At 38.5% G+C, this 19,641-nt stretch overlaps 3 protein-coding genes across 5 annotated transcripts; 1 reads left to right on the top strand and 2 right to left on the bottom strand.

The window, feature by feature from the left end:
* Positions 1-79: 79 nt before the first annotated feature.
* Positions 80-2,842, bottom strand: nip7 (NIP7 nucleolar pre-rRNA processing protein). Its single transcript, XM_046383310.1, has 5 exons — positions 2,700-2,842; positions 2,503-2,589; positions 2,275-2,413; positions 923-1,063; positions 80-588 (listed from the first exon to the last, which is right to left on the bottom strand). Exons 1-5 carry the CDS (start codon positions 2,753-2,755, stop codon positions 469-471), a joined length of 543 nt encoding a protein of 180 aa, XP_046239266.1. The 5' UTR covers positions 2,756-2,842; the 3' UTR covers positions 80-468.
* Positions 2,821-9,394, top strand: cdc42se2 (CDC42 small effector 2). 2 transcript variants are annotated; one of them, XM_046383323.1, is made up of 5 exons: positions 2,821-2,959; positions 4,816-5,055; positions 5,696-5,797; positions 5,882-5,960; positions 6,931-9,394. In XM_046383323.1, exons 2-4 carry the CDS (start codon positions 5,002-5,004, stop codon positions 5,954-5,956), a joined length of 231 nt encoding a protein of 76 aa, XP_046239279.1. In that variant the 5' UTR covers positions 2,821-2,959; positions 4,816-5,001; the 3' UTR covers positions 5,957-5,960; positions 6,931-9,394. The 2 variants fall into 2 exon arrangements, with proteins under 2 accessions (XP_046239279.1, XP_046239288.1); XM_046383332.1 differs by having other exon boundaries at positions 2,828-2,959; positions 4,895-5,055.
* A 908-nt stretch (positions 9,395-10,302) lies between these two features.
* On the bottom strand, positions 10,303-18,550 carry LOC124056190 (interferon regulatory factor 1-like). Of its 2 annotated transcripts, none has more exons than XM_046383368.1 (7): positions 18,280-18,550; positions 18,014-18,113; positions 14,100-14,279; positions 13,835-13,996; positions 13,693-13,745; positions 13,454-13,562; positions 10,303-13,048 (listed from the first exon to the last, which is right to left on the bottom strand). In XM_046383368.1, exons 1-7 carry the CDS (start codon positions 18,367-18,369, stop codon positions 12,930-12,932), a joined length of 813 nt encoding a protein of 270 aa, XP_046239324.1. In that variant the 5' UTR covers positions 18,370-18,550; the 3' UTR covers positions 10,303-12,929. The 2 variants fall into 2 exon arrangements, with proteins under 2 accessions (XP_046239324.1, XP_046239332.1); XM_046383376.1 differs by having other exon boundaries at positions 10,306-13,048; positions 13,472-13,562; positions 18,280-18,545.
* Positions 18,551-19,641: the final 1,091 nt, after the last annotated feature.

Genomic DNA, 19,641 nt, shown 5'->3' on the forward strand with positions numbered 1-19,641 from the left:
TCTTTATTAGAAGAGCTGCAACGGTGTCTGAGATGCGTGTTCATTTCAGCCCTGTATACAATAAAGAGCTCACAAAGACTCTTCTACAAAAAGCATTGTGGATTTATTTAAAAGCTGACTTTTGCAAAAGAGAAACATGGGAAAGCATTTCCCTGCAGTTTGATAAGATTTTACAGCCAAAGTGAAGTATCAGGAGGCTCTGTGACAAGGGAATCCAGTGGACAGTACATTTGCCATATCCCAGGATGAGTCAAGAGACATCTTTGTTTCAGTCCCCAGACTGTAAACTGGAAATATGGACCAACACTGTAACATTTGCTGTTAAGGTGCCCTTGAACCAGACACTTGGATCCAACCACTTCTGTTAAAATAAACAGCAGCTGTTCTGGGTGTGAATTTCAGTGAATGTTACAGAGTATGAAATGAGTTTAGAAACGGCTTTTAACAGTCCAGTTGTTGATGCATCTTTTATGTTAATGTGTCTTCATTCCTAATGAACTCTCCCACATCAGCCTGGTGGAACACTACAATGGACATGGGATCCACTCGCCGACATTCCTGGGTGGATTTAGCTGCCACACCAAATCCCTGAGAAAAAAGAAAATTTCAAAAATCCCCTCAGTAAACAAGGACAGAACAAAGTTTACTGTGTGTTCATAAGTGAAACACATTATTCAAGCAAATACTGACTTTTTTGTACCTTACAATATAGAATAGCATGTCTTTATTGTCACTGTACAAAGGACAACATTGAAACGCTTGGATACGTTCAATTCAGGAACTGTGAAAACACAACTGAGGGCGAGACTACAGCACTGAAGCATGTGAATTTTCAGCATGAGTGGCCACAGCAGGAACATAAGCATTTGTCAATACATACTCAACCTCATACTCAATGCAGCATCATTGCTATAAAACTTACCAGGGGCACATCAGCCATGGAGTAGACCACAACTCCCTGGTACTGCATAGTGTTCTCAGTGATTCTCCCAAGTCCAGATTTTAGCACATGATTCCCATACAGGAAAGACTGCTCTGCTCCAGGTTTCACCCACACCTTGAACTGATGGCATGAGAGAAAAGCTTCAAGTTACTCATACATGCATGAGCATCCCCAACTTAACCTCAAAGGCAGAGATGAAATGTTCTAACAATTTAAAAAAAAAAAAAAAAAAAACAGAATGAAAATGGGACACGTGTGCACAAACAGCTACTGCCCAGTGATTATCCACACCGATAATATCAAATGTTTGCTATTTGATTAAGACGACCAAAATGACACAAATTGAAATTCCAGGGTATCACTGGTGCAAATGCAATGCAGCAGGATGTTCTTTCATATTATACCATTCCAAATGTAAAAGGTTTTTTTTTTTTTTTTTTAGCATTTTAACTTACTCTAATAACCCATCAAAGTTTGGACAGCTTCAAAAAATGTTCATATAATTAATAACCTCCTGTGGTTATTGGCTGGGTAAATGGACTGTAGAGACTGACTGTATAAACATCAGGGAACGTATCTGATTGCTCAGTAAAACACAGACTCAGTCAATGTTCGATATTGAAAGCGTCTCTGAGTTTTAGTTAGTTCAGTTATACCTTCTCAATTCTGACTGTCATGACTTACTGGGACTCTTAAATATAAAGTAGCCTTTGTTAATGTTATTAGTAACACCTATGCTTGTTCTAACTATCATAGTCAAAATGTCTGCTGTGATAAAGGCCTGTACATAAGCTGCTATGTGCATACACAGGTTCTTACTGGCATATATGCCTTGTGTAATAATGTTATGCTTAATAGCACAGTACTGTTGTGTTCCACTGACAGACAATTTTTTATTGATACTGAAAATAAACTGGGCCATTCTGATGCAATTAACGTAACTGGCATCTATTACACATTAATGGCCAGTGTTGCACATTTGGCGGTGGTAACCCACAAGTATGTCATGATACACAGACTTTACACTGCGTGAGGAGTGGTATCTGCCACTGCAACCTCCTGCTTTCAAGTGGTATGCCACTAACAATGGGCATAACATTAGCTGCTTTTGATCTCTGCATCACAGTACTCTGCTCCTGTAAGCTTTTCAGACTCTGTGACATCAACTCAAACTGAGACACCAGAGAAAAGGACATGTCACTTAAATAAGTATTTGAATTGCTTCGTTTCCCCTGCTGTCCTCGATGTATCTTACTTCAAACTCCACCGGTAGACACTAAGGAAAGAGGAAAGGAAGCAAAGACACAGAAATGAGATGCACTCATAGTCACCTTAGCATAAGGCGCCAGAAAATCCAGAGCTGTGATGTGCAGGCGGAACTTATTGGTTTTTGTGAACTTTCCAAAACAGGTTCCCACTGATACGAGCTTGTCCCGGGAAATGTTTGTGGCCAATTTAAGAATTTTCTCACTGTAGACAGAAAAGAATTATACATTAGTGTCTCCATGTGGACGTATTGACAGCTAACAAATAATGTATGTTAATTTATCCTGGATTACCTCATGTAGTATACACGGTCATTGTGTAGCCTGAAGCAGTAGGTACCGTCCGGTCGGTCCACGAGAAGTTTTATGTTTTCACCGATGCTGTTGCGGGAGAAGAGACATGGCTCACAGAGAAGCTAACAGCTATGCTAACATGTTTGGTATCATTTAAATCTTAGTAGGAGAGCAAAGTGTCGTCTGAGTGTACTTACTATTTCGACAACTTCTCAAACATAGTTTTCGTCTCTTCGTCTGTTAACGGCCTCATCTTGAGTTATTTTAAAACGACTTACAGTTACATACAGTTTTATCTCATGCGAGAAACGCGAAAACGTGGGTCAACACGGAAGCAGTCACACGCTATATCGGAAGTTGTGAGACGTAATCAGCGAGCTGAGTTCCTGGTTTTTTTGCATTCTTGTATCGTTCAGTCGGACGTTCGCTTTTACTCCGGTAAACGGGCCGCCATCTGGTAAGTTTATTCACTTAAAATTATAATAACTCTTGGAAGCAATTTTACAAAATATCCGACAAACGATTCATTGAACCTAAAATTTGTCTTAGATATCGTTTTTAGTAAGCACTGAAGTCACACTTTCGAAAACGGGCTATGTTAGCCTGGTTAGCTAGCTGTCAGTGGGAAAAAAACAGGGACCTGGCTCGCTAGTGAGACTTAGCTTAGAAGCTAACCCTTTAGCAGCTGATAATGCTAACGCTGGTTCCCTGCAGGCAATGACGCCGCTCTACTAAAGTAATTCGATTTAAATCAATTCTGTAACACTAAAATGCAATCGTTTACTACATTGAATTGCACACAGTTGTTCAGCTCGCTGTTCGAGTTTGAAATCTTTGCCGCAGCGGTGCGAAAGTTGGTTACATAACATTAATTTGTTTGTAAATACCCACTATGTTCGTGTGTCCTGAGATCAAAGACAGTGTATCTAATCCTTTTAAGGATTTCACCAGTCGTTAAGATCAACTTTAAGCCCTCTTCCACTCACTCTCTGGCTGCTCATTTGTATGCACGGTATACGGTAACAGTTCAATGTCAGTGATGTGTGATGTCAGCCATAGTTACCAAAGGAAACCTCCTTCGTCAGCGAGCTCTTTGCATTTGGCAAATCATTTGATCCTCCTGTCTGACAGCAATAATAGCTAATCCTCTTTTTCTGATGCTGTCGGTCGTACGGCTGCATTGTCATACTGCAATGCCTTTGTTAATGATAAATTGCTACTACTCATTATTACTACTGATTACACAAAACTTTAGAATACCCTGACAATGTCTGCCCATTACATCTCTTCTGTTGTTGTTGGTGTTGTTGTTTGTTTCTTCCAACTAGCACACACATACAAAGTAAGGGTCATTTTGAGTCATTTGGAGATCATATACTCCCAATAGCAGTATTTTCTCATCTGTAACATAGGATATGTAGCAGTCGTGCAACATAAAATGTTCTTAAGTTGCTAAGAGAATAGGCATTTTAGTGGTGTTGTCAGATGACGGTCCAAATTTATTTGAATATACCTGATTGTCCCATTAAGATGATAAGCCCCAAGATTATTTCAGCTCCATTGAGGTATTGATTAAAATGGATGCCTTATTAAGGCTGCAGTGTTGATACATCTGCTGATCAGTGACCTTCAAAGTCCATAGTTAAAATCAAATGATTTGTGGTTTACCAAACGAGATGACTTACAGAAGGGAAGAGAAATGTGTTGATCAGTTCGTGACTGTGCAGGATCCCACACTGAACCACATGGTACACACTGACCCAGTTTCTTCAATTTTGAGGTTTCAAGACTCTTACAGTATTCCACAAGGTGCTTATATTTTTGTTTAACCTGTTTAAGTTTCCATTTTTCATGTTGTACACTTTGTTATTCTGTGTGAGAAAGTCAGAATATCTAATGTGTATACAATAAATTTGAGTAATGACAGCTAATTTTGACAATAGTCAATGTAAGAAACAGCAGTTCTATGTACAGCAAAGCCTCTGCCTCGAGGTTTGAGCTCGTTAGCAGTGGCACAATAGACTCCCAACTAGCTACTAAATCCAACTGCACCGTGTAGTTGACATGATGCTACTTTTCACTTCAAGAAGGTGTCTACAGGCTGCTCATCCAAGTCTGTGATTGCATGACAAGTCCAGACAAGGTGAATAGCCTTGACAGTAATAACTACTTTCTCAAAGTTTGTCAGTATTTACTCAGTTCAGTTCAGTTTATTTTATAGCATCAAATGACAACAAAAGTTATCTCATGGCACTTTCCAATTTACTGAAAAATAGTAATTTCAATTGTTCTTTATCTTTCGTGCCTTGACAGTAGTGTGCTGCCGTGTGTTAGGAGAACAGTTCTCCAGTGGTTTACCAGGGATAAACCAGAGGTTGGTGTTTGTCATCAGTTTCCGGCGTGTGTTTGTGGCTCTGGTGACGCTGAGCAGGAAGACAGACAGAGAGAGACGTCTGCACTGAGAGAGGAAACTGCTGTGGCTTCTTCATCAGCCTCAGAATGACTGAGTTCTGGGTGTGTTTCAGCTGCTGCATTGCAGAGCAGCCACAGCCTGTGAGTATGAGATTAACTTGGCACACAAAGTAATTAACTCAATTTTTTTCTTAAACATTTAAGTTAAGTTGGCATTGATTACAGTTTTGATATAATATTGGTTAATAAACAGAGCAGTTTTCCTTTGTGTAATGCACTTTGCTGGCCCACCTTCTCTTTTTTGCATGCTGTGAAAATAGTGAATATTCACCAAGTGTTGTTTTTTTTTTTTTTTTAGCTTAAGTAGTTTGTTGCACATGACAAGTATGTATTACATCCTCTTTTTATTAGATTACTGTAAAAGAGAAAGTGACTGGGCCTCCAATTAACCACATCCCAATGTATGACACGACACTTAAATTCAATAAGGTTTATTGTTTTGGCAGTGAAAAGCCAAATGTCGTCCACTCTAGTAGTCAGCCAGTCTGTCTACTGATAGATAAGATAAAATGATTTGTGAATGTCAAGCTTTGTCTCACTTTTAGCTCCCCCTCTTAAATTTCCAAAATAAAACAAGAGAGGTTAGAGTAGGTTTGGTTTCAGCCGGTGTTTTCGTCTTCTCCATCCTCCTCACTCATCAGTACTATTGTCTTGAATAGATTAAGATGATAACATTAGTGATCTTTAGGTTAAAAAAAATGTTATGTATGGTTGTTTTCAGAAACGGCGGCGGCGAATCGATCGCTCCATGATTGGGGAGCCAACAAACTTTGTTCACACCACACATGTAGGCTCGGGGGACATGGGCCTGGGATTGGCATCAGTAAGTTTTGTCATTTTAACATGATATTCAACCAGTAGTGCATCGCAGACAGATCAGCTAACATTTACACGTCGATGTTTGTAGGTGGACCTTGTTCAGGCCCAGATGAAGTCTAAAGGGGGCTATGCGCATGGAGGGTCTGAAGGTTCCCAGTTGTAACAAGGTGAGAGATCCCTTTTCATCTCTCAGCGGAACTGATGTTCAGCCACAGAATTTTCACTACCCAAACGCCATACCCGCACAGACGAAACATGTTTAACTACCATACTTGGTTTGTGACTGGTAAAAGGTCGGGTTTGTTTTTGTGGGAAAATTTGGTCACCTACAGATTATATGTAAAACTATGGTCTAAACATGCAAATGTAATCTTTTGCAAAATTTAATACAGCAGCACAGCTTTCGCAGAAAACACAACAACCCGCAGTATGTATGGTCATTTGCAGAGAAAGCAAGTAGTTCCTCCGTCTGCCATGCTGAAACTAGAAACACGGTTTCAACCTTAACATTTTTGTTTGTGATGAGAAAGAACACCAATACTGAAATGAATACTCCACAGTTAACATCTATAACTAAATGTATGCTTGTCTTGTGTGCTTCAGAAGGATTTTTAGGATTTTATTGGTGGACTCCATCCCCTCCCTCCATGAAGGAATGAATGTCCCTTTTCCTCTTGATTAGCTTTGTTGTGCTGATTGCCACTTCAGTTTCCCTTGTGACAGTGACTCAGCTGTCAGTTAAATTTCATTTGTGAGTTTGCTCTCGCTGCTTGTTTTGTTATTTTGTTTTGAAGCATTGGCCTGATTTTGGCAGTGGCATTGCTTTTTGCTGGCAACAAGCAACTGGTTAACTGTAAAGTTGCACCTTGTCTTTTTTTTTTTTTAAAAAAACTGCCACTGAATGTTGCCATGGTTAATTTCACTGCAACTATGTCGGGGGTTTTATGGGGGGGGGTTGACAGCTGAAGGCACTGGAGTTGCTATTCTGATATTTGCTCACTCTCAAAAAGTGACACCTTTACCAACCCTCCCCAAAACTTCAACAATATAGGCTCAGATTTGATGATAATGTTACGTGACATCAAATATCAGTGGAAGGTGAGAATCTAACATTTGTTCCCCTTTTTCCTCCCGCAGCCCTACACAGTCTTATGGAAACTACTGTTGTTGATATGAGAAAGCATTTTCAAAAAGCAGTTCTGTCTGTAATGGACATAGGACCAAAAGATGAAACTACTGCTTTTCCATAATGTATATATTTTTTATTTTCCATTCCTTTTTTTTAATGAAAGCACTGCTATCCATTTGCTGCCATACTGTTGCACTGTAAAGAGTAACTGTTAAGAGTAGATAAGAGGGTTTAGAAAGCTCATAATCTCAGTCAGATGTATGCTTGTGTGTATGCATGAGGAAAATAGTTTCAAAAATATTTGCTGTTGTAGCCCATTTGGATGCCTGTATTTATTATCTGATTTGTTAACGGACCTCATGGTGGCTGGGCCACGCTGGAGATTTGGAACATTCAGTTTCCTACTTTATTCTCAGAGGTTTATCAAAGGACAGGTAGTGGTAGCAAGGCAAAAAACCCAACATGTTCATTGTTTTATTCTGAGATATACTCATGATTCTCTGAGTTGCTTTCAGGGTTGAAGATTGCTGTCTTGTAATAAACTTGAAATGAGTAGAGTACACTGGATCATACATTGTACACTCACACTTGCTTAGGAATTTCGCATTGATTTCAACTGTTTTTTTTTATACTCATTTAGATTGAACCATATAGAATTTTAATAAACTATGAACTTCTAATCTGCCTTCTGAAGTCATCTTCATTTTTTTTTTGTTTTATTAGTGTTGTTTGGCAGCTTGATGCTGCAAATTCTGAGCTTAATGCTTTCAAGAAGATTCATGTTTTTTTTACTCTTTTGGGGCTGTAAAAACTGCAGACAGACCAAGAATTAAATCTGGAAGTAACCAAATCGCCTGCGTTACCAATGTGGGTCAGATTTGATGTAGTTAGCAGTATTCCTTAAGCCTGTAGTTTGTCATGACCATCATATCTTTTTTTGGTTTGTTGTAACCTCTGTTCCTTTTTCACAGCAAAGTTTCTGCAACACAGTCTTGTCATGACTTCTTAGAATATCTCTCTTGACAGAAAATAGTTTTTCAGTTCTTTTTCCTGTCTGATACACCCACAATTTGAAATGATTCTACCCCTGTTCGGGTCTTAGTTATTTTGAATGCTCGACCTCTTAAATCTGAAAGATGCTACTACGTAGCTTACAAGCTAGACTGACCCACCTTTGTAGCTGTATTGATGATGTGGTTGCTTCAGTATTAAACTATGTTTCCATGTGATGTTTAACATTATGTTGTCAGAAACAAAATTACAAAAGGTATTAAACCCCCTTGTGACCCACTATGGATATTAGATATTCCCAGTTTGTCTGTGCAAAAGTTAACCCTTGCTTTTCAAGGCAAACTCGTTTTCCTCACAGAAAAGTACGTACAACTCTTATTGCCTGATCATGCTGTTCGTTGGTTGTGTTAGTGATCAGCGTGAGTTAAATGTTTTTCTTTTTATTGACTATCTTGTATGTTTTCGTCCCTTGATATTGTCACATATATTCTGAATTTCTGGTCCAGGCCCCATTAAAATTACCCTCGCAGATAGTGACCGAGCAGCTGCAGTATGAATATGTGATCCCTCCTGCTTGGGGTCTGTAGTGTTCATCATGTAACCACTGCTCATCACTTCTAACACTGATTGTAAATCGAAAGGTCAAAGGTGCCAAGCAAACCAGCAGACCTGAATCTGTTAACTCATGTAATTATTTGTCTTCCATGTACATCGTATAATTTACTATTCCAACAACGGAATGTGGTGGTTGTATGATAAAGTCAAGCAAAAGTCTGTGTAAATTGGTGTTAAATGAGTGCTTATTGTCATACTGTTTATGATTCGAGAATGAAATAATTGGTGTGTGTACCAGGCACAGTAACATACCTAATAGATTGTCACATTTGAAATATTTTCTTATTTACAGCCTTAAAAACTGGTAGCCACCTTCTCAACATTCACTGACAGATTTGATAATGTGATTCATCATGCTAAAATATTGTATTTCATCTGCTCTTTCAGTGTCCCTGTATTAATCCATGTGTAAAGAGATCCGCATTTGTGTAGGTTTCTTTATGTTTTTCCAGCTCTGGGCAAAATGCTGTAGTATGTGCAGACAACCTGGGATTGCAGTATACTATGTGACCAGCAGGCTGTGCTAGTTGACTGGTTGAATGTGACTTAAAAATTGTTTCCTTTTTGGATTCTTGTCATAGGACTTATTTTGTGATGATATTGTAAATACGTAACATAAAAGTAATGGATCCATGGTTTATATGTATTGAGGGTCATGCATATTTTTCATCACTTTTATGTGTAACAATAATGGGAAATCAGAGCAGAGGCATTTTTTTCTGTTTGTTTTTCCTCAGGAACTGCCTGATATGTAGTTCCCACTTTAAGGGAAATTCATCTGTCTTTTTTCTGCATTTTTCAGAATAAAAAATGAGAAATAAATGTTCATTGTTGATGTTTGACCAACTATGTGTCAATGTTTTTACTTCAGGCCCAAACCCCACATATAAGGAAATCATAAATAAAGCCTAAAAATATAAAAGGTCCATTAGTGCACTGATCCTTTATCTGAGAGGGCTAATACTCTGCTACAAGTAGAAGTCCTGCTTTCAAAGATAAATCTGAGCAGTTGTGATATGATTAAGGGGGTTTACAATACAAATCTATTTTTATGTTTTAACTTGTGTTCTAATCTTTGCTGGTTTTTGTTAAACAATGGTAAATGTTCCTGTTCTGGGCCTTATTTAAAAGAAGCTATCTGAAAAGTTTGGTGGATTTGCTGACTACTTTAACATGTGAAAAGGGTTGCAAATAGACAGCTTTTTGTAGAGGCTCACTAACAATGAAAACACTGGGTTGATGTTAAACAGTGCAGTTGTGGAGGAAGTATTCAAATCACTTCAGTTAAAGTAGCACTACCACAATGTAAAAATACACTTTTACAAGTTAAAGTACAGCATTTAAAATTTAAATAAAAGTGTCAATGTTCTATTATATTCCTGGAACACTGAATCGCGAATTAATATGTAAGCAGTACTTCAGTGACTTTGTTGATATGGAGAACTGCTTCATATACTGTGGAGCAGTTAATAATAATGCATAATGAATAGAACAATATAGTATAAAATTAATGCTATTGTACTGAAACTGAGGAATTGTATGTAGTCATTTTCCACCACTGTGAACTGATGAATTATAGCTTTAACTTTTTTCAGCTTTGTAATTAGACATTTACAGTCATGCCTCGCAGAACAAGCACAGGGGTAATTACAGCAGTTTGGTGTTGTGCTTGCTGACACACTGGCATGGCAATGTGACGCTTCAAACATTAGATTAGTGACCTGCTATGACAAGTCAGAACGACAACCAAGAAAAAGGCCTATGATGTACAAACACAAATAACTGGACAAAAAATATTTATATAATATAATAGTTCTGTAGTATTAGACAAAGAGAGAAAATCAATAAAGAAGACCTACAGCTGTTGTTAAAAGAGATTATACTGTACTCACTTTCATTCACTACAGAGTTTCAAATGAAATCAAATTCCCTCAGTTATATTAGCTTCCCATTACCCATATTTTGAGCTGTCAGCAGTCTTTTAAAGCAGCGCTTTTGTAGTCAGACTGAAAAGATTAGTTTTCAGTACATTGCATCATTGTTAACTGAACCTGGAAGTGTGAGTTGGAGTTACTCATGGCTGTATTACAGGACATGTCTGATTCATGACTTGTGACGCGCTCAGCGTTATCAGACTACTTCTCTCTTGGTTTATAACTCTGAACACTGCAGCTACAGTGGGCAAAAATATTTTTATTAAAACAACAAATGTAAGTTTTAAAAGTAAATAAGATGGCATCCTACAGGTCAATTTCTTTTTTATCATCACACCAGTTCAGTGGAGCGTTGACCGTACTGCAATATTGACTGTGTGAATATAATTTATTCATCTGCTCTTCTTCAGTCAAAGTATTATATAGTATGTAGATAACATGCAATTAGTCAGAAAATCCCAAAAATGACTGGATCTAAGTCATCATAATTTAAGCAGTCAATCAAACATGCCAAACAAATATCTGTAAACAGGTTGTAAAACCTCTGAATGAGATAATGAGCTTTAGTTTCTGTTACATTTTATAAATGCAGGATTATTTTAAAAATACAAAACAGGTTGTACAATATCACACAAAACAATTTGCAACGTCACTCATCTCAGAAGTATAAGTTTTTTGGTGTTTGGCCTCCGTACACCACCACACTGAATTTGAAAAGAAACACTCAATTTGACAAAGTGTGGCGCTGACCATTTAGGAGTTACAGCCATTTTAATACACCCACCTCCATTTTTGGTGGCTCACAAATGATGGGACAAGCTAACATCATTGCAAGTATAAGGATTGTTTTAAATGCTTGGATGAAAATCCTTTGCAGTCAGTGACTGAAGTCTGGAACCCATGGACATGACCAAATACTGAGTTTCTTCCTTTAAGATGCTTTGCCAGGCCTTTACTGCATCTGCCTTCAGCCGTTGCTTGTTTGTCAGTCTTTCTGCCTTCAGCCTTGTCTTCAGTAAGTGAAAAGCAATGATCTGTTGGTATGAGATCAGGTGACTGACTTGGCCAGTGAAGAATATTCCATTTCTTTGCCTTGAGAAAGTCTTGGATTGCATTTGATATATGTTTTGGGTCATTATCTATCTGCAATATGATGCGGCATCCTATCAATTTTCATCATGTAGCAGGAACTCAGCAGAGAGTATAGCCCTAAGCACTTCAGAATTCATCCTGCTTCGGATCATGAGCTGTTCCTTTCCTTCTCCATACTTTTCTCTTCCAATCATTCCAGGAGAAGTTAATTTTGGTCTCATCAATCCACAGAATCTTATACCAGAACTAGGCAGACTTTTTTAGGTGTTTTCTGGCAATGTCTATTCTGGCCTTTCTGTTCTTGAGCATCACCATTGGTTTACACCTTTTTGTGAAGTCTCTGTATTTGCATTCATGAAGCCATCTCTTGACTGTAGACTTTGACAATGACAAGCCAAGCTCCTCAAGAGTGTTCTTGACTTGGCTAGATGTTGTGAAATTGTTTTTCCTTCACCAGTGACAGAATTCTGTGGTCATCTGTTTCATTTGTCATGGACTCATGAGGGAACAGGCCATATGAAACTGCTTGTCAGCCATTTATTCCATCATTTATGGGCTGCCAAAAATGGGGGTGGGTGTGTAAAAATGGTTGTAACTCCTAAGTGGTCAATACTACACTGTTGTCAGACCCCTTGAATTAAAGCTAAGTCTTCACTTTGCTCACCTCTTGAGTGTTTCATTTCAAATTGAGTGTGGTGTACAGAAGCCACATGCCAAAAAACTTATACTTGTCCAAATATATATATGGACCTAAATATACATTATGCTTTGCATCTGTTTCAGACATCAAAAAATGTCAAAACCAAAGCATAAAGGTGTAGAAGTCACACATGTCCTACATATAGCCTATGTGACAAAATATAAATGCGTATTGCGACTGTAAGTCAGCTTATTGTATGTGATGGTAAACAAGGAAACATTAAGGGAGGGAACTGTTAAAACCACATTTCTACACTACACTTCATTTACTGTATGTTGCTTTAAACAGCCAGTTCAAAACTCAAGGAAAAAGAACAAGCGAAATGAGATCTGTTTACTCTGTAAGCTGTGGTGTGAGCTTGGTGTCATTTCAATGAGTCTGAGGCAGTGAACCACAGTGAACTCAAGTGATGATGACAGAGGTACAGCTTGGCTTGGAATAAGATCTTCATGTCAGCAGGCTCAGCAGAGAGGATGGAGTAATGTTCTCTGTCCGCTCCCCCTCTCTTGTTTCTCGTTTTCAGCGGTCAGCTCAGTAGTCAGACATCAGGAAGGAAAATAGCTGAAGTTTAGCAAGAAAGTTAGTGAGGGGAAAACAGATATGTGTGTGTGTGTGTGTGAAACACAGGGCATTAGGGTGAGCTGTTGATACACAGCTATGGTATCAGTGTTTGCTGATGTGTGGACCAGTCAGAGAACTCCTTGCTGTAGTTTGGACCAAGCATATCGTTGTAGATGTCTGTGTGCAGAGAGTACGGGTTATCATCACCAGCACCTGAGGAGCACAAAACAATATGTAAGCACACATGCAAAGATAGATCAATAAAGTTCTAATCTTATCTTATCATATGCAAATTCTATGCTGTTATGGAAGCATCACCTGGTATTTTATTTTATATTCTTTTACAACTGCACAATGTGATTTGACCTACACATCAAACCAGTTATTTGTGGCTTGGAGAGATTCTGCTTTTATTAGACTATTTATCATAATCTTTCCTACAATAATACTCCTTAAAATCCATATTTTGTCAGCACTAGATCCTTTTGCAGAACTGCATCAATCTGCAAATATACAACAATAATTAGCTACACGTTTGAAGAAATCGTAAAACTGTTTGACAACTATGAATTCTAGGAGTAAAGAGACCAAGATGTCAAGGACAGTCCTAATACACACACACAGACAGTGTCGTACAGTGCCACTGGTCCCACAGTGTGTGCGTTCTCCATCCTCTCTGCTCCCCACTCTGATTCCAGAGGTCAGTGTTGCTTAAGTGGTCCATCAGCTGTGTGGGACAAAATATCCACAGTCAGCAAGACAGACAACTAGAGCACTGCAACTGAACCCCAACTGCAACGAGCCACCATGAAAACCACACTTTATTGCACTTAGTCAGTACAGTAAAAGTCTAATACCTTTAAGACAGCCTCGTTTTGCTCCTGGTCCTCTGCTCTGGACTCCCACATCCCTGCACAACACCAATAACTATCATCTTCACCAGGCTAAAGGGGAAACACTCAGAACAACAACAAAAAACCTTGACAACAAACATCTCACCATGTGTGTGAGTGTTGCCAAATGTGTCTTCTGCAGGGGTTTCCACCTTCTGCAGTGCGTCTGAAAAGGGTCTAGTTGTGCTGGGTTGCCAAGTGTGCATGGTGTACGTATCATCACCCAAATTTGTCTGTCTTTCTCGAGGCCTGCTGAACAACCGCAGCCCTAAGAGAGGACAGGGTGTTCCTGTCACATTAGAGCTGTCTATGAATTTGTCAAATATTTTTCATCTTTGAAATGATCGATGCATTTTAAAGTCGGGTCTTACCTCTCCTCCGTCTGTGTGTTTGTGTGCTGGGCATCATCCTGTAGACCCTGTAGGCATTGCTGCCTCTCTTCCTGCTGTGCTCCTGTAGCTCACAGATGTCAGGCAGGGAATTCAAGGCACAGCGGAAATTCGCCTTCCATGTCTTGGGGTCTGGTTTGTCTTTTCCGGGGCGGTACCGCCCTAAATTGAACAGGTGTACGGACAAGCATTAGTCTGAATGAATGTATTTATTCTATGTTTTTGGATAGGGTCTCTGTTAGCCCACTTTTTGCTACAGTTTGCTGGAATATCTGGCCCCAGTTTTGCTGTGTGATAATTTGACTTAGGGCCTCAAGATTGATTAATAAACCCAATCACCTTCATTAAGTCAGTTTATATTACATTACAGTATTGCAAAAGTCTAAAAAGAAGTTAACCAAACTCCAAGTTTTGTGTTTTGCTGGTTGTAAATTCAGTCTACCTGAAACAGCAGGAGCTCAAACCAGAAATGTAACTGAATTCTTAATAGCAGAATAGAGTAAACATTTCAAGCCTGTTTCACCTGATGGCTGTGTTTGGGTGTGGTTAAAATTGGACTTTGTTGCACCTGTAACAGCACCCAACAGTGGTGTCATGGTGGCCTGGAGGTATGAAGGTAAGCCACTGGAGGTCAGTAAAACAACATTTTCTGTGTGTGTTAAAAGAAATTTGTGGTACATTTAAACCTGGGGTATCGCCATAAATGTGGCCGCTGTGAATCTATAGGCCATTCTGCTTTTCATTTGCAAAACCACATGCATCAACTTTCCAAATAAAATTATTTTTACATTATTAATTTCAAAAGTAAACTCAAAAAAGTAGCAAACTGTAAATTGTCACCAATTCTCTAATTTAAATAGGAATATTATCAAAATAGAACTCAAATCATAAAAGTTTAATTATGCTGCTGCCCAGCGGCAGAAGAAGTATTCAGATCCTGTACTCAATTTAAAGCACTTCTTCCACACTGTGAAATTCCATTATTCCATTACAAATAAGAGTCCTGCATTCAAAACCTTACTTAAGTAAAAGTGCTTTAGTATTATCAGCAAAAAAGAGAAAAATATTATTGTTTTATTGTTATATCTGATGGTTTGGATTAAAATGATTGCTGCATTCATGTACATGTTGCATTTTACTGCTGTAGATGTTAAATTGAACTCATTTTAACTACTTTATATACTGATGGGTGCTTTAATGCTCGAGAATCCTCATATCAATCCTCATATCATATAAAGTGACAACGTTTTATTTCCTAAAAGGTCAAAAGTCAACTTCACTGTGACATGATAATATTTTCTGTCCATTATTCAATGCCATAACTCAGGAAAAGAAGGGTACATGTTGACCATATCTCACATACTGAGTGGGCGATACTAGTCTTGGGTGTTCACTTTGAAACTGTGCTAATTGTGAAAAATTTCTGTGCTTTTGTGTTGAAGATATGAGTGAATCATCCAAATTGTAGAATTTGTAGCTTCTTTGTAGCAACGTACATATTTCTCGTCCACCACAAGCCCACTGGTTTTAATGAGCTTCAGGTGATTTTTGATGCACTACATGATGAAGTTCTCTGTCAGTTGCTAATATGTTATATGAGTCTGGGCACGCACAGATGTGAACTGCAACTTGGTGCACAGAGGCATACAGTCGTGAGGTGGTAATTTTAGCTTAGCTTAAGAAGTGGAAGAAATTTGTTTACCCATAAAGGAACAATCAGTACTTCAGCTTATCACAAACATTCAAAATCAACACTTCCGGAAGTACATGTTTTTCACTGGACAGACAGGGTATGAAAATTGTATTCTGAAGAGTAAGTGAAACTGTCACACAAATGTATTAAAGTAGAAAGTACAGTATTTGCCTGAGATGTAGTAGGACAGAGGTGGAATGGAAATCTCAAATGAAAATCTCAAGTACTCAAGTGCAAGTACTTTCCATTTGTACTTCAGGAAATGTCATTTGTTACATTCCACTGCTGTTGCACGTTTTGAAAAAAACAAAACAAAATATTATCTCTCATCAAACGTGCAGTAAGAGGATTTCATCCAGAGTCCTTTCTCATATTTGGTGTGACTTGGGACTTAAGCCAGTTCTTTCAATAAGACTGCCAGCCCAAGTGATAAAATCACTGGAGCTTCAAAACATTCACTCTGGATCATTTACACCACACATGCTGCAAATTCCCACAGTCATTCATGACATGAAGAGTCTTCATGAGTTTTGGGTCAAAGAATATCTTAACTTTGGTTTAATTGATGGTTCAGTTCTGTGTACTTTATATTATTATTATTATTTATATATTACAGTATCTACTACTACTGCACATATTGTTGAATAGGACTATGTCTTTGTCTTGTGAAAAGTCACCCAGTTGTACTTTGACAGCAATATGATCACCATGCACATTCACAGTAACTGAACGAGAACTTTCCCATGATGTGATGTAGTAACAAAAGCACGACTTTCCCAAGTCTGTAAAGTGTGCATGTGCGCGTGTACTCGTACAGCTACGTTGCTTAACTTGTTCCTATCACATATAGAAATGAGATCTAGTCATGGGATTTTGCAAGAGGATCATCAAATATTATTACATGAATTAAAATTAAGAGTTTATGTTGGGCATTCTCTGAAAGAAATGCATGTAAAAGAAAATAAATAACTAAGTCTTAATTGTCTGATCAGTATAAGCAGATAATCAGCAAATTTGACACAGATAACTTGAAAAGCGTCCTGGCAGTTATAAGGACAACTCTGTGTACGCTACAGCAACACAATTAAGTTTGTTCCTTTGAATTCAGGTTGGCTTTTAGCTGTTATTCCAAGGAGTTGTTTGTTGCTGTGTGTGTGTGTTAGTGTGTAGTTCTCATCTCTTGGCAGGAAACTGGAAATGTAGTTGAATGTGTCGTTGTTCTTCATTAGAAAACCAGGGCTCATTGTAGTAGTATTAATAGTATTGGATTGAAGGTTATTTTTCTGTAAATGTAAACTGATGGGTTGCTGTTTGCATACTCATCATTAACCGATTCTGGAAAAAGACAGTGGATTGTTCAGTTTCATTCCCAGGATCAAATTGCCAGCCCAAAACATCAGTACCTGACAGCCTGGGAATGAGACTGAACAATCAATTATCTTTCTTCAGACTCACTGACACTCGGAAACATCCTGCCCTCTGCTATTTTTTTCTTTTTCAATTTCCTCAATATTTTGCTGTGTTCAGGGTATTTCTGGGTGTCAGTGACGGATACTAGTTGGACCATGTAGTGATTTTTTTAAGATCAGTTAGAACCTTTGTTGACAAATCCCTGGCCTGTTGTGAACACATGATATGCATGAGCCAGGCTACTAGTGCATCCTATAGAAGTAGAGAATGATTGCTAAATACAAAAGTGAGGCAAGAGGGCTTAGTGAGCCAATAGGCAAGTGGTCAGTCAATTGTGCTCGTTTCCGTTAGGAAGACTTTTGTTGTTGTTTGACAATGAAAAGTTTACTTGTTCTAGAAACATGTGGCTGAACAACAATTTCATTTTCTTGTTTATCATAATCGGCATAACTCAGTGGAGAGGTTAGTGTCATTTCTGTGTGTAAACAGTTAAATACACAGAACATTGATTAATGCATTTAGCAAATTGCAATTCATAATGAATAGAAATAATCATGAAGATTTTCTCCTTAATATCATGGTACTGATGCCAACTATATCACCAAGCTGTTGAGCTGTTTCTCTGACCCCAGATGTTTTAATAAGAGATCACAAACTATCTACTGCAGTTTTACTCCACAAAGCATCAGCATCTAAGTATAAATCTAACACAAGGTATCTGAGGCTGAATAAAAGCAGCCAGTAATATATAAGATTGATACAGAATGCATTTGTGTTTGTGTGGGACTCCTACCAGTGTGCATGGCCCAACTCCTGAAGAGTGTAGCATCGCGGTCAATACTCCATCCATGACGAGCAGCATGCTTCCATGGAATTTGGAAGATTCTTGCTGACTGTAGAATAGAATGCAACAAAACAGATAGAATAGATAGAATACATTACAAGAGTATTTCATGTTTTCTGCTTTATTAAAGTGATCTGATCTACATCAAAACATTTGCATCCAGATATGTCTGTGCATGTGTATGTAGGGGCTGAGGGTGAGATGGAGGGGTCTACCTGGTCCAGCCAGCTGACTCCTGGATACCTCCCAGACTGAATCTGCTCCTCCAGCCATGGCCTGAGCCTCAGCCGGCCTGGTTGTTGCATGCTTCAGTCCGAGCCTCAGGTAAGCAGAGAGCAGATCAGTATAGATGTGTCACCGGCTACACAGGAGTTTCACTGATAACAGAAAATTTCCCAGGAGCTCAGATTAAATCACAGGTTATGTTTGGACAACCTTCTTCCTCTAATGCATTCCAACCAAAGACCTCAAAGGTATGATAGCCTTGCTCCTCCTCCTCCAAAAACCTTCCTCTCTGCTTCCACAGCTCCTCAAATTACAGGAACTACTGTATTTTAATGCTTTTCCTGCATGCTGAGTATAGGAAAAACTGTAGATTCATCATTGATAATACTTCACCAAAGTTCATCAAATTCAAACATTTAATGAATATACAGCACATTAAGGTGTGAGATATTGTCTTTCCAGGTAAGGCCACCAGGTGGAAGAAGAGTTAACTTTGTATGTGACAGATACAACTGCTGTACAAGTTGAAACATGTTCCTTCAGTTATGAAATTCATATGAAAGAATTGCTATTCTGTTCATTAACTCTGTTCACATCCACATTGTTAGAAATTGCAGTACAATTAAAGTTTATTTGTACTTGTACTTGATTGTGAGTTTGACACGTCTTGTGAACATTGCATATAAAATTGAATAAAAATCATGGCAGTAATAAGGACAACTGTTTGTGTATGCTACAGCAACACAACTAAGTTTGTTCCCTCGAATTCAGTTTTGCTTTCAGCTGTAATTCCAAGGAGCTGCCTGGATTGAGTTGAGCTCCCTAAAACGTTTGTTGCTGTTTGTGTGTGTTAGTGTGTAGTTCTCATCTCAGGTAGACTGAATCAGGAATCTGAAAATGTGGTTGAATGTGTCGTTGTTCTTCATTGGAAAGCCAGGGCTCATTGTAGTTGAAGGCTATTTTTCTCATTAAAGGCATAATATGCAAACTGATGGGTTGCTGTTTGCATACTCCTCATTAACCGATTCTGGAAAAAGACAGTGGATTGCTCAGTTTCATTCCCAGGATCAAATTGCCAGCCCAAAACATCAGTACCTGACAGCCTGGGAATGAGACTGAACAATCAATTATCTTTCTTCAGACTCACTGACACCTGGAAACATCCTGCCCTCTGCTTTTTTTTTTTTTTCCTTTTCAGTTTTTCAATCAGGATATTTCTGGGTGTCAGTGATGGGTACTAGTTGGACAAATTAATTAAAGTTTATTTGTATAGCACTTACAACTGCACGCTCGACAACAGATCGATAAACATAAAATAAAATGCACAAAATGCATAAATTAAGGGAATAAGA

Source organism: Scatophagus argus, chromosome 1 (genome assembly GCF_020382885.2).
Source record: "Scatophagus argus isolate fScaArg1 chromosome 1, fScaArg1.pri, whole genome shotgun sequence".
Lineage (NCBI taxonomy): Eukaryota > Metazoa > Chordata > Actinopteri > Scatophagidae > Scatophagus > Scatophagus argus.